At 39.9% G+C, this 13234-nt stretch overlaps 1 protein-coding gene across 1 annotated transcript in view; it reads right to left on the bottom strand.

Annotated features, from left to right (window-relative positions):
• LOC109462388 (receptor-type tyrosine-protein phosphatase gamma-like) overlaps positions 1 to 13234 on the bottom strand; it is a 19068-nt gene that overhangs the window by 3336 nt on the left and 2498 nt on the right. Inside the window, exons 3-10 of the mRNA XM_019758928.1 lie at positions 10218 to 10397; positions 6906 to 6986; positions 6047 to 6128; positions 5567 to 5643; positions 4894 to 5031; positions 3247 to 3264; positions 1750 to 1887; positions 988 to 1154 (exon numbers count right to left, since the gene is read on the bottom strand). Of these exons, the coding sequence (XP_019614487.1) occupies positions 988 to 1154; positions 1750 to 1887; positions 3247 to 3264; positions 4894 to 5031; positions 5567 to 5643; positions 6047 to 6128; positions 6906 to 6986; positions 10218 to 10397 (881 nt within the window). The remainder of the gene's footprint in view (positions 1 to 987; positions 1155 to 1749; positions 1888 to 3246; positions 3265 to 4893; positions 5032 to 5566; positions 5644 to 6046; positions 6129 to 6905; positions 6987 to 10217; positions 10398 to 13234) is intronic.

Genomic DNA, 13234 nt, shown 5'->3' with positions numbered 1-13234 from the left:
AATCGCCATCAGCGAGATTTCACAGCTGTTCCATTCATCAAAAGTTCTTGTCGATCGTAAAATGATCACTCATCTGTTGTCTCCACTAGTTTGTCATTTGTAGTGTAATCACGGCGAGCCAAAAATCAGCGTCAAAACTAAGAAAACCCCGGAATAAAAACACGCACACTCCGCATCGCTGTACAAAAACAGGAGGTTTCAGGCGCCATCTTGTCATGAATAAGTAAGTAGCAGCGGGCGATCGACGCTCTGATTGGTTCACCTTACATGACCTGCGTTCTGATTGGATAAGCGATGTGGGCAGCAGCCGGCAGCGCGGGAAGATTTTTCTTCGCCGGCCTCGAAGAAGAGACACATTTACGCTGCTTTCTACGTTTTTTCTACGACTACTTAGCAACATCCTATTAAAGAAATGCATAATTAAAAGAATTTTCGGGAAGATATATATTTCTCTACGCCGATTTTTCGCCTTTTTCTCGTAATATTCTTGCTTAAGGAACCCGGAAGTCAGTGTACGGGGACGCGGGGTGAATTTCCATAGGGCATTTATGGACCTCACTCCGCTAGAATTAAACCGTCAAAACAGAAACAAAACTTCCAAAAAGCGAACCTTTGACATTTTTTCACATCCCAATGATTATGTTTTCGATCAAATTGGCATTTAAATATGCTTTCTTTATTTTTCTGCATTTTATGGCCGGGCGCAAGGACCGCGCGGAATACGATCGGAGTGGCAAACAATTTGAATACAGCCTTTTTCCGGAATTATTTGTGCACGAACAGTAAATTTTGGAGCCATAAGATTGCCAAAAAAGATGCTCAGAATGTACCAAAAACGATGTTTAGGGGTCTAATTTTTACGCTGCGCGGCTCGCCTGCTACTTTTTCTTATCAGCCACCTACTCTAAATTTTTTTGAGAAGGCTGTTTGTGTTGGAAGCAAAGTTTTACCTTGACACATGACACCTAACATGACAATCAGAAGTACCTGCAGTGTACGACGACTGGGCCGGGTTTAGAGTGGAGGACTTCCCTGGCCCTGACGGTGAGCCGCACGTCCTGCAGCAGGTGGAGGATGTGAGCGGTCGTCCGCGGGACCCCGAACACCGGCCACGACGTCATCCAGTAGTGCGTCACTTCACGACACAAGTTGAACTGAAACGGGAGATACATATATATTCATAATAATATATTCATCTAATCCATAAGTTTATTGCCTTTAAGTATGTATGTAGAGTAGAGAAAAATACTGCGACAATTAAAAACAAAAACAAAGTATGTACATGAAAGCATAACAAAAAGTGGGAACCTTAATACCATGTTTCGTAATATCAACTGATTGCTACCACAAGTATTTGTCTGTCAGTTTATGTAGACCTGTATGTTCTAGTTTAAGTTTTTTTGTTTTGCATGATTTTGTTTATCCGAATTAAGTTTGAAAATAAAAATAAAGGAAAAGAAATGAGAAAATTTTGGGATTTGAAGCCTTTATTAGTTGTTGGCTGGCTGTTGGATGTTTTTTTTTTTTATTTTTACCAAAGATTTTTGTCAATTTTGTCCATCAAAATTGACGGATTGGTTTCTAAAATTTTTCCGACTTTCCTGCTATGGACAGATAAATGGGTGCTCAATAGAGCCCTTACTTGCAAACAGTAAGGCATGTGTGTACTCCAGTCAACATTAGACCAGTTGCAATGTATCTCAAAGGACTGCACAAAAAGAGCAAGCATGGGTGGACAGCGCCCCCTACCTCCAAGTCCTTCAACTGCAGGGTTGTGATTCGGTAGCCCTTCCTCCTGCAGGACTTCTTGGTGGTGACTGAGTAGTCCCCAAACACCAGGGTGTTGTGGAGTCCCTCTTCTAACGGGAAGTACTGGGCACACTTCGGCTGAAAATAACACTAGCATATTAGCCTTACATTACATTGTACATGAAAGCCAGGTTCTTGAAGTTTACAGACAGCAGACACGACAACTAAAACATGTTGAAGACTTACACATAAATAGCATTGCAAATTTAAAATCAGCAGTAGGCCACACAAATTTAATTAACTGGTTCTCAGATTTGCCTGCTTCACTTTTCTGATTTGCAAAAAGAAACAGATTCAGGTTCTGAATCAACTCCGAAATGCTCAATCTATCAAAGATTGGTTTGACAAAAAGCTTAAAATCTACTGTTTGAATCATAAACCAGACTGGTATGTAGACATCATGGCTCCTATCATAGTTTCTGGGGCTATCAGATTAAACAAAGGTCTGTTTTCTTAACAAATTTTCACCCTATCGCTTTAAAAAAAAAAAAAAAAAATTAGGTTTTTTTAATTGTCCAAACAGTACCCATGCAGTCGCAGCCTTACGGCTGAATTGATGCAGGGTATCACACAATAATCAATACAAATCACAACAATTACAACATTCAAATAATACAATTACAAATGATACACACAGTCGCAAGGGTCTGTGCGGCTGCCATTCGGCGCCACAAGATGACCTCAATACGACTTTCCCCAACCGAAGTTAGGTACCCATTCACACCTGGGTGGAGTGAGGAAATTCGTGTAAAGTGCCTTTCCCAAGGGCACAACGTCGGGGCGCATGTTCAGACATGTACCGGGTACGACTCGGAATCGAACCCGGGTCTACCGGTTCACAGTCTATTGTTCTTTACATTTTGTCTGAAAAATATGAGAACCAACAAATCAAATTGTTGGGGCTTTGAAGGTCTGCAATAATTTTGCAAATTTCTCTTATGTCAATTTAAAACTTCCAATGCATTTAAGAAACCTAAACTTCTGACAATATTTCAGAGAACTTTGACTTTGTTGGGTTGTATACAGATGCCAAAGACCCTGTAAAAGTGCAGTGAGACCTCTCTACTGAAGTAACCTTTTACCAATGAATTCATTTTAGGTGTAGCACATAAAAGGCACTAGGCACATAAAAGAGTTATCAGTCTGTTAGTATATGAGATGATGATAATGAATGAATGAATGAATGAATGACTGGTTTATTTGATCAGCATCAACATGATCCTTAAAAAGTACATCGCAGCCAAATTAAGTGGCTGAATTACATACTTTTCACATAAAGAGATAAAGCTATATTCAAATTGGCATTTGGTACAAATATCAATATTTACATATAATAATAATGTTCTAAATGTGGATAAGTACGATAATAAGTACTGATGTAAGTTGTTATACAGGATGTGTTAGTGAATGTTAGAAGGAAAAATCTCCAGGTTTTACCTTCTTCTCTTCTCCCACCTGAAGACACCAGGAATACAGGCATGCGAGAGGTGAAGAATGAGAGAACATGGCCAGGTTAGATATGGAAAACATGGTTAGGTCCATGTTAGTTACATCCGTCCTAGAGAACTGGGTCTTCTTGTTAGGTTACACTGATGTAATTTTATGGATGACATTCTATGTGTGCATTGATTTTTGCCCGTTCTATAAAAAAAAAAGAAAACAAAAAACTCTGAGGCTGAAGCCAGGGTACCATCCTCCGTAAGCCATGGTAGCTACTGACAATAGGGAGTCAGTGGTAACTACAGACGACGGCACCCAGGCTGCTGAGGCTCTATAGAACTCTAGAATTCAGTACAGTGCAGACTCATAAATGCTACAAAAGGCCAGCATGTGTCACCTTGTTGTAAAAGTAGTCATGTACATCTGCAAATTCACAATACCAGCCTTGTATTCCTGTGGTTTAGCAGCATTTTTCTTTGGGCTGGACATCTTTTTTATTCGCCCACTCACATTAGTTTTGGGGTCTTCAGAGGATGTCATCTATAAAATTAAGTCAGTCTTGCCTTATGTCAAAGTGTAATCGGTTCTATTGTCCAGAAACAAAGAAATGTTAAGACGAGGGTCACTTAGTACATGTAGGTCATTTATCGTGCCAAGGCAAAGAATGAGAGTATAAGGTTAGGCCACACCAATTTAATTTCTTGGTTAACGGATTTTTCTAGAAAAATAATGGAGCGGGCGGGCGAAAAAAATAAAAATAAAAACAGGCCTAGGCATCCTATTATGGCCCAAAATGGTACGATAGGAGCCATGAAGTCAACACACCAGGCTGGTTCAAAATTTAAACAATGAATTTTGAACTTTTAATGATACCATTGCATTGAAAGATGGAATAACTATAACAACTAGGAAGAAAAGGACTGTTTTCAACTGTTCAGGTCAAAATATGAGCATTTTGCATTTGATTCTGAATTTTTATTTATATTTGCAAATCAGAAAAAAATGAAGCGGGCAAATCCGTTAACCAAGAAATTAAATTGGTGTGGCCTTATGATGGTTAGTTAAAGCAATGTATTGATAAGATCTGATGACTTGGTAATGAAAACATGGATGTTATATGGTGAAAAATAATTGTCACAGCAATAAGGGTAGGTACATGTTTGAAGGCATCCAACGCAAATTCAGAGCGGCAAAACAAAAATATTCTGGAGGAGGAAATCTGTTTGATATTAACATTTACTGCCATTTCATAAAAAAATGTTGTCATCATTTCATATTTCAAGCATTTCAAACAGCCCCCCAAAAAGCTACATGAAGTGTCTCTACTTTTTGGGTACTGCCCATAAATAGTTAGAACCAGCAACTGCTTTCTATCAGTGACATACCATTTTTGTCCTCACGGATATCAGTATAGTATGGGATAGGATTGATTCAACTTACTACATTAAAAGAATGACCAGAAAATTGACTTTCAAAATCCAGCTTTGCAACCATAAAATTGCATTGGATGCGTGCACTCACATAAAGAACATATTTTCCCTTTTTCCCTCTACGGGAGGGGAAAATAGCAAGTCAACCCCATTAAAATATATGTTAAGCCTGTTCAACCACAGTCAGTAGCCAGAGAAAATGTGCTCCACTGACCACTTCCTGCTCCTCGAAGTCTGTGAGCATGATGATGGCTGGAGCCTGCTGTTCCCACACCATCCGCCAGAAGTCCTCGCAGGTCTGGTCCAGCGGCGCCTGAGTGGCAATGTAGGCCCTGGTCTGGAACTTGTAACCCTGAAATCAATGTGTGCTACAGTAAACATTTTGTGAATAGATTCATATCATAGTCAAACATGTCCCTCTATGCATATTAGAAACAATTTTACTACTAAAATCAAAGAACCCACATATTATAGAAGAAGTGGGTAAATTCGTCTTCCATATTGCCTCAAAAAGAAGAAGTCAAACCGTAAAACTAGCACCATGTATGTTGTTAAATTATAATGTTAGACGTATAGTCTCACATACCATTGTATTTTCTTTCTTCATACATGTTGTTTGTAACTGTAATTAGCCCCCATGTATTTGCAATAAACTATCATTATCCATTGATAATGGAATTTAAAACAGTCACAACTGAATGTGGTAAGCTATTTCAGCACTATGTATGTTCCTTCAAAACATTTAGGGCTTGATGCTACCAGGTTTGCTCTTCTAACCTCGAATACATGGTTCATATCTTTCACTAACTTCAGAATGTTGGTTTTCTTCATTGCACATGTATTAAGAGAATGAATAGTGACTGAGAGTTTGCACGACTGTGACTTACTGTGACAAAGTTGGCGTTGATGTAGTCAGAGTGAGGGAAGCCTGGTCTCTTCAGTAAGGGAACTCTAGTCTGTGAAACTGGAAAACAAAATGGACTAATGTTCAACTACATGCTGCATTTGAAAGACATGACTATATTTGCATAGATAAGTTCAACCAATGTAAAAAAATGTTACCCTGAGTCAACCTTTTCTCCGGATTGATCATTCTTTTCCTTGTATAAATGTTAGCTGTTACCATATCTCATTTTTCTTGAACTTCGACTTTTGTTTACATTTCCTCCAATTGTGCTGGATTTGGACATTGCCCACACCCTTGCATATCATAATTCATATCAAGAACACATTCAAGTAATTTCTCTATCAATTTTGGCGTGACAATTGTGCTGTTAACCACACACACTGAAAATGGAGATGTACAAAAGTCATGTATCTTGTAACAATTACAGAATAAATAAGAACAAGTGACAATGTCCACCTACCAGGCAGCACATTCATGTATCTGTTCCTGTCCTCAGTACCAGGTGGGATGTCAGAGGACTTTGGCATTGGCATTGGAAGGGACTGGGAAGTGGAAGAGTAGAACATTTGCATTATATCGTTGTGGATGAGAGCTGTACGAGATTTTTTTGATTTTTTTATTACAACATTTCATGACTGGACATGGTGACGGCACACTGAAGTTATATTAACTTATTTTATACCGTCACCAACGCAGAGGACAAATACAGAACAGGACAATGCTCTTTTTCACTTGAGTTAAGTGAGGAAAGTCATGTAAAGTGCCAAGGGCACAAGATCGGTGGCATGTCAGGACTCGAACCCGGGACCTCTTGGTTCTGTGTCGAGTACTCTGCCGCTATGCCACACGACCCCACCGACGCCACCATAAGTTCCCCCATAATTTAAAGGGGCATTATGTAACATTTTTGCACCGAAAATTGAAACTTTTCTTAGGAAAATACTCGTGGGATTGTAATTTACTTCCACTTTTCAACATATTTGTGAAGTTACGACACATTTCTGACATTTATGACTGGGGATAAAACAGCCCACACGAGGCCCACTAAGTTTATGGTGCCACCACAAACTTCCAGAATGTAAACAAAGATGGCTGACGGCCATGTTTCAAGCTTTCAAACACACCTCCACTTCCTGAATGGCACTTATTTGCAATTGACTAGTATTGATTCAATAAACTTTGTTGAAGAAATGACCAGAAACCTTACTTTTTGTATCATCGAATTATTATGCAATGCAGGTTTAAGACCACCAAAATCACTACATTTTACAACATTTTTACAACATTTACCCTCTACAGAAAACACAGATCATTCTTACCTCAAACTCCTCCACAATGGTTCTGATGTTGGAGTAGAATTTCACGATGCCGCTCAAACTGAGGAGGTTACAGGGTCCATCCTTAAAAAATATAACATGACCGTTAGCATGGCAATCGCTGGTAGACTAAGCTTAGTTAAATTTATGACATCTCTTTCCAAAATCTTTACATACCAATTTCTGTCCATCAAAGATGACAGATTGGGTAAAATTTTTTCCGTCATAAGGCCACACCAATTTAATTTGTTGCTTCTCGGATTTTTTCAGAAAAAATATGGAGCGACAGGGAGAAAAAAAAACAAAAAAAACAGGCCAAGTCACCCTATTCTTTTTTTTTTTGGTTCTTTCATTGAGCATTTTTCAGTTGATTTAGAACCTAAAAAAAATTTTTTTTTCAAATCAGAAAAAAATGGACAGGGCGAATTCGAGAAACAACAAATGAAATCGGTGTGGCCTAAACAGCGAAATTCTGTAAAATGACGGAAAAACAGATGCTGGCTATAGATAGAAAATGGACTAATCCCCTAGCTAACCAACATCTTCCTCACTGCAGTCGGCAATATTAATGCAGCTTCCTCTTTGGTTCAGGCTCAAATGAGAACTGGACACAAAAGATTGCACTTGTATACTTTTCCAGTGCAGGCTGTCCTGGTCATCTGATACTCAATGGGTCATTCTGTCAAAGAGTTTTCGCCACAGGACCTAAAGATGTTGGTTAGCTTACTGTACCATACTGTAAATTACAGTTTTTTGGGGGGTACTTTTATATTTGTAGTTTTCGTGGCCTCTTCTGTGCAGTGAACTTTACCATTAACAAATAATTCGCTGACTTTCTTTCTGCTGCACCTGCCGCCGCCGCAAACGTATACTTCCGTGAACATATCCATTTTTTCAGACCACAAACTTTTGCTACCACAAACATAAAGTGATTTATAATAATCTACTTTCCATTGCATGACAGGAACTGTCCCTAACACCATACAGTGGCATACACAAAGTGCTGAATGTATCAAATCGTCCCATAGCATTGCTACAAATGCACTGAGCCCAAACCTAGCTATAGCCGGCTTCCCTCTACATTATCAGTGCTACCAACAACCTGAAATAGCATGTTACATGTACAAGCAAGTATTTACATAGAACAGAGCTGCATTAGACAAGCAAAGGGACCAAAAGTGTCCTACATTTACTCTCCAAGCAAAGATTTGGGCTTTGGCTTATTTTGGGCATGTTTTTAGGCTTTTATATCACACTTCAATTTGTACCGATGTCTTTTTTTTTGCACACAAAAAACATACCAGTACAAGAAAAGAAAGCCTGGTAAAAAAAGCCCCCAAAAATAAGCCAAACCTCTCCTTGGAGAGTATCCTACATTGCACTATTGAAGACTCATAGCCAAAGACGTACCATCCTAGAGGGACTACAGGAAAGAAAGGAGTCAGACCATACAAGAGAGAATGGACAAGACCGGTTTGGGCTGCAACAAACAACTGGACTTTTAACTCTGTTAATATATGCCAGAGGACCTTTAGTCTTTCCCAATGTTTAAATGTACACCCAGCTTTCACTCAATTTCAAGGAATCAATATTACATGTAGATCGATCTAGCATGTTGGAACAAATAGCTGGTTGTGAAATTATCATTATACTATAACTAACTAGAATATTTTTTTTTAAATTTTCACCTAATAAAAAGCAGGTAGCACATTGTCAGAATCATTGGTAAGTAACACCAGTGTTTGAAATCTTGGTGGGACCCAAACTAACATACATGTAACACCTCTAATGTAAGATTAGTGAAACTATGCGTGATTTTTGGCAATTTGATGTTTTGGGACTTTTAAGGAAATATCCAAACTGTAATGTTTGGTCATCAATCAAAATGATGGACAACAATTACCTGTAACACTTGGAGTATTAGAAATACATGTACATGTACATGCCAAAAGCAGTTACTCAAGCAACTGTATATAATTTTGGAAACAATCAAGACGTTTCTGGTAGCATCCACTACATTTCGTCAGTGTCACATTTCCAAAGTCATATCCACTTGCTTAAGTAATTGTTTTTTTTGGCGTATCTTATTATCTGGATGTATATTTTTCACCGGCATATAAGAAATACAGTCATATATTGCAGGCGTACCAACTTTTGTGAAAAAATCAATTTTTCCAATCATAACCTTCACATTCTTCTTCAGGTAAGGTAAGTTAAGAAACCTTAGTGAGAACAATGAAGCTTTATCAAAAGACAAACATGGCGCAAAATGTGTGTACAAAATGGCTTCCAATGTTGGCAGAATGTACAAGACCAAGAAGAGACCTGCACATGTGTGTAGGTCTAAAGTCTCCTCTAAAATAGGCTCCATCCTCTATTTGCCTAGTTGATAGGCTATCTCCAGCTGGTTAATGTGTTATGTATTGTGTGATAGTCGTGCTGGTTTTGTGACAAGTCAGACATAACTAAGGCCCGATTTAAACGTGCGTCGTTTATATCTGTTGGGCGTAAAACGACGCGAGCACGCGCGCGCGGCGCCGCACTGCGCGTTCTGTGCGACAGATTTTTTTTAGCATGCAAACAACCTCCGCCACAGGCGCGCGTCGCTAAAAAAATCTGTCGCACAGAACGCGCAGTGCGGCGCTGCGCGCTTGCGTCTTTTTACGCCCAACAGATATAAACGACGCACGTGTAAATCGGGCCTAATAGTAAGACAGGTCCTGCCATGAAACAATTGCACCTGTGCACCAAATAATGTAATTCGAGCCTTGCATACCATTCCAAAGACAAGGTACTAAGAATTTTGCTGCATCTTGGCAATAAAAAGTACTGTAATTCACTTTGTGTTTGTGGTAGCAAAAGGTCGCTAATTCTGACATCTTAAATCTTGTTAAGCTAGAAATGATACCTACGTATATTGCGCTATGTTTACTGCCAACTACAATGTATTACAACATCCATTTGTCAAACAACTTTGAAAAATAAAAGTTTTCAATCATTATAGTATTTACAAATGTTTTTGATTCAGTGGGAACATCACATATACACAGCCACCATTACATACTAAAGGAATGAAATACATCACTACATCAAAGTAAAAGACAAAACATTAAATCAGAGTCTTGTCTCCTCTCTTCATATTTATCTGCCACCCACATTCCGGCATGGCAACAGACATCTTTGCCCATTTTTGGCATGTTGACCACTGTCAGAGGGCAACAAAATTTCTTGTTTGTTTTGTTTTCCAAAATCAGGCAAAAATTAATGCGCGCGCTGATGATATCCATAAAATTCATTTGCTGTGGCCTTACTTACCCTCTCCAACGCCTCGTTCACAAATGCCAGCTCTGACTTGGATGGTTCTGAGGACAGAGTGCTGGACTTCTCAGGGGAGCAGTACTCCAGAGGGAAGGAGTCAGTGGTGTCCAGACCTGGTGTGGACTTGTTACCATAGTACTGCCTCTTGAAGGCAAGGTTCTGCTGTTTCCTGATCACCTAAAGATGGGAGAGTAAAAAAAATATGGCAATGTATAAAATAATAGACATCTATCATCTTTGTGATGAAAAAAAAATGACTCATTTGTTTCTGATACATTTCAATTCGGCAATGTTGATTTGATAGTATGGATGACATCCTCTGGGATCAGATCTCCAAAACTGATGCGAGCATGCAAATAAAAAAATTCAAAAAAAAATTGCCATCGTTATGAATCTACGTGGTCGTGAAGGTTGAACAAATGAGTAAACTCACAGTGAGTACGGTATGGCGAATAATAGACTCTTCATTTTCATTTCTTCGAATTCCCATTTTCTTCTTTTCCTTTGGAATTAAAGATTGGTATTCTAAGCATCGTTTTCCTATGTTTGCAATTTATCGCAGATATTTGATCATGTTGCAGCTGCTTTGTGTGATTTACAGCATGGTCCAAAACTCTATTTTTTCTGGAAACGGATGAAAATTCTTGCATGTGGAGATGTCATTTGTATATTGAAATCAACATGGCCTACTACATACACAGATGCAATAACAATGACAATAATTGTGCAACACAGAATGCTGTTGCTTTTTTTCTTAAGTACAAATAGTTAGCATCACAGTAACTCCACATCCGTGCTTGACACACAATAATGAAAGGGAAAAACACTTCTATGACCCGGTTTACACGACGACAAAAACCTGGCGTACGATAATGGCGTACGCACGCGATCGTACGTCCGTTTCGGTTTACACGGAGCGGGACGGACAGCGCCGGGACTCCCGCAGCGCTCCACACTATCGTGACCCCATTTGACCCGCCGCGAGCTTTGACATAGCGCTATTTTCAAAATGGCGGGAGAACAGGCTCTTTTTCTGTTCTTCATGCGTCAGATGTTGCTATTCTTCTTTTCGCGGATGTACTTGCGTCGCCGGGCATTGCGTAGAAGAAGGGTTGGACGTCGCAGGGAGCGGTACCATGAGGTCCAACGGGCAGCAATTTTTGCAGTCATTGCAATCATTCAAGCTCAAGGCGGGATCGATCGGTCAGTGTGGGAACGTGACAGTTAGAGCTATTGCGCACTTCTGCCATGGTCAGTTGCGGCAGTCGCTCAGCAAAACAACAAACAAATCAAATACGATAAAAAAACAAAAGGAAAACCGAAACGGATCAGAGAAAACAGAGTAAAGATCAGTAACACGGCGTGGGTTTTCACAGGCGCGGGAAGAAGAATGGACTTTGCATATGACCCCTGACCTCCTGCAACAGGGAAGTGCTTGCGAACGCCGTTCGTACGATCAGTCACGTTTACACGAGGCGGGGAGGCATCCTGGCTCCCCGCTGGGCGATCGTACACGATCGTACGCCTGCCTTCGAGGTGGCGTACGCAAATTGCGTACGATAGGTGCGTACGATAGGTGGGGCCGGTTTACACGCTGGAAAAAATGGTCGTACGCAATTGTCGTACGATCGCGTGCGTACGCCATTATCGTACGCCAGGTTTTTGTCGTCGTGTAAACCGGGTCTATATCTGTGGTATTGAACAGAGGCCAACCACCCAGTATGTCTCCAACAGGTCCGGTAAAATGAGCCATTAACAGATGCCAGATGCTGCATGAGGTGGAAGGACAGTCAACAGGAAATTGTGATCAACTTTTCTATGAAACTAGGATCTTCCTGACAGGAATGAATTCACCTCTCTCCACATTGCTCCCCAGGGGTCTGGACCTCTCTAGCTGCCTGGTGCCTTACACCACATGGGAGCAAGTGGAACATTAAAGACCATATGACACTAATAACAATAAAATACAACAGATCCTGAAAATAGTCAAATGTGATAGGTATTTTCAATGAACAAAGAGGTTTGGACACAAACAGTTACTACTATTTTGATGATAGGGAACATTGAATTTTGCAAATCATTCAGTTTGCAAGAATCTTGCATTTTTGTCGCCAGTTAATCTAATTAAATTCTGTCAATGACATCACAATTCAGAACCTAGCATCACAGCTCGGCTTGTGAAAGACCTTCATTTGAGAAGCAAACAAAGGAAAAACATGCTCACAGTGACGCCATTGACAGAATTTAATTGGATCAACTGGCAGCAGAAATCAAAAACTGGAAGAACAATTTGCAAGATTCAACGTCCCTCAACAGGGAAGGGGGGCTACGAGTCGATCTTTCCGGCACTTGGGATTTGGCACTCCCAGCCCCGAGGACAGACAACACTTAAGCTCCTGTTCTGTACAACAGGAGCTTTCAGACTAATTTGCATCATTTCGTCTTGACTTGTCTGACTTTTGTTCCTTTTTCGACTTCCAAAAATTTGTCTTCACTTTATTTGCATATCAATCAACAGGTTGTGTATATAAACCTGCTTTCCCCTCTGGTCTCTCAGTCACTGACGAAAGCTAGTGGATACTAGCTGAAACGTCTGACGTTTTCAAAATCATATCCAGTTGCTTGAGTAACTGTTTTTTGGCGTATTGTATTACCTGGATGTCTAACCTTCATCGACGTATCTTGCAAATCAGTTCTTGATTTTTGTCGCCAGTTAATCTAATTAAATTCTGTCAATGACATCACAATTCAGAACCTAGCATCACAGCTCGGCTTGTGAAAGATGTTCATTTGAGAAGCAATCAAAGGAAAAACATGCTCACAGTGACGCCATTGACAGAATTGAATTGGATCAACTGGCAGCAGAAATCAAAAACTGGAAGAACAATTTGCAAGATTCAATGTTCCCTAACATCAGAAGAGCGTAGTTTTGGTCCAAACCTCTTCGTTCATAGAATAATACCTAGTATAACGTTTGACTATTTTCAGGAACTGTTGCGTTTCAGTGTTATTTG

This window comes from Branchiostoma belcheri, unplaced genomic scaffold, assembly GCF_001625305.1.
Source record: "Branchiostoma belcheri isolate BF01 breed outbred unplaced genomic scaffold, Haploidv18h27 scaffold116, whole genome shotgun sequence".
Lineage (NCBI taxonomy): Eukaryota > Metazoa > Chordata > Leptocardii > Amphioxiformes > Branchiostomatidae > Branchiostoma > Branchiostoma belcheri.
The sequence above is the reverse complement of the archived record's forward strand: the minus strand, read 5'-3'. Positions and strand labels throughout refer to the sequence as shown.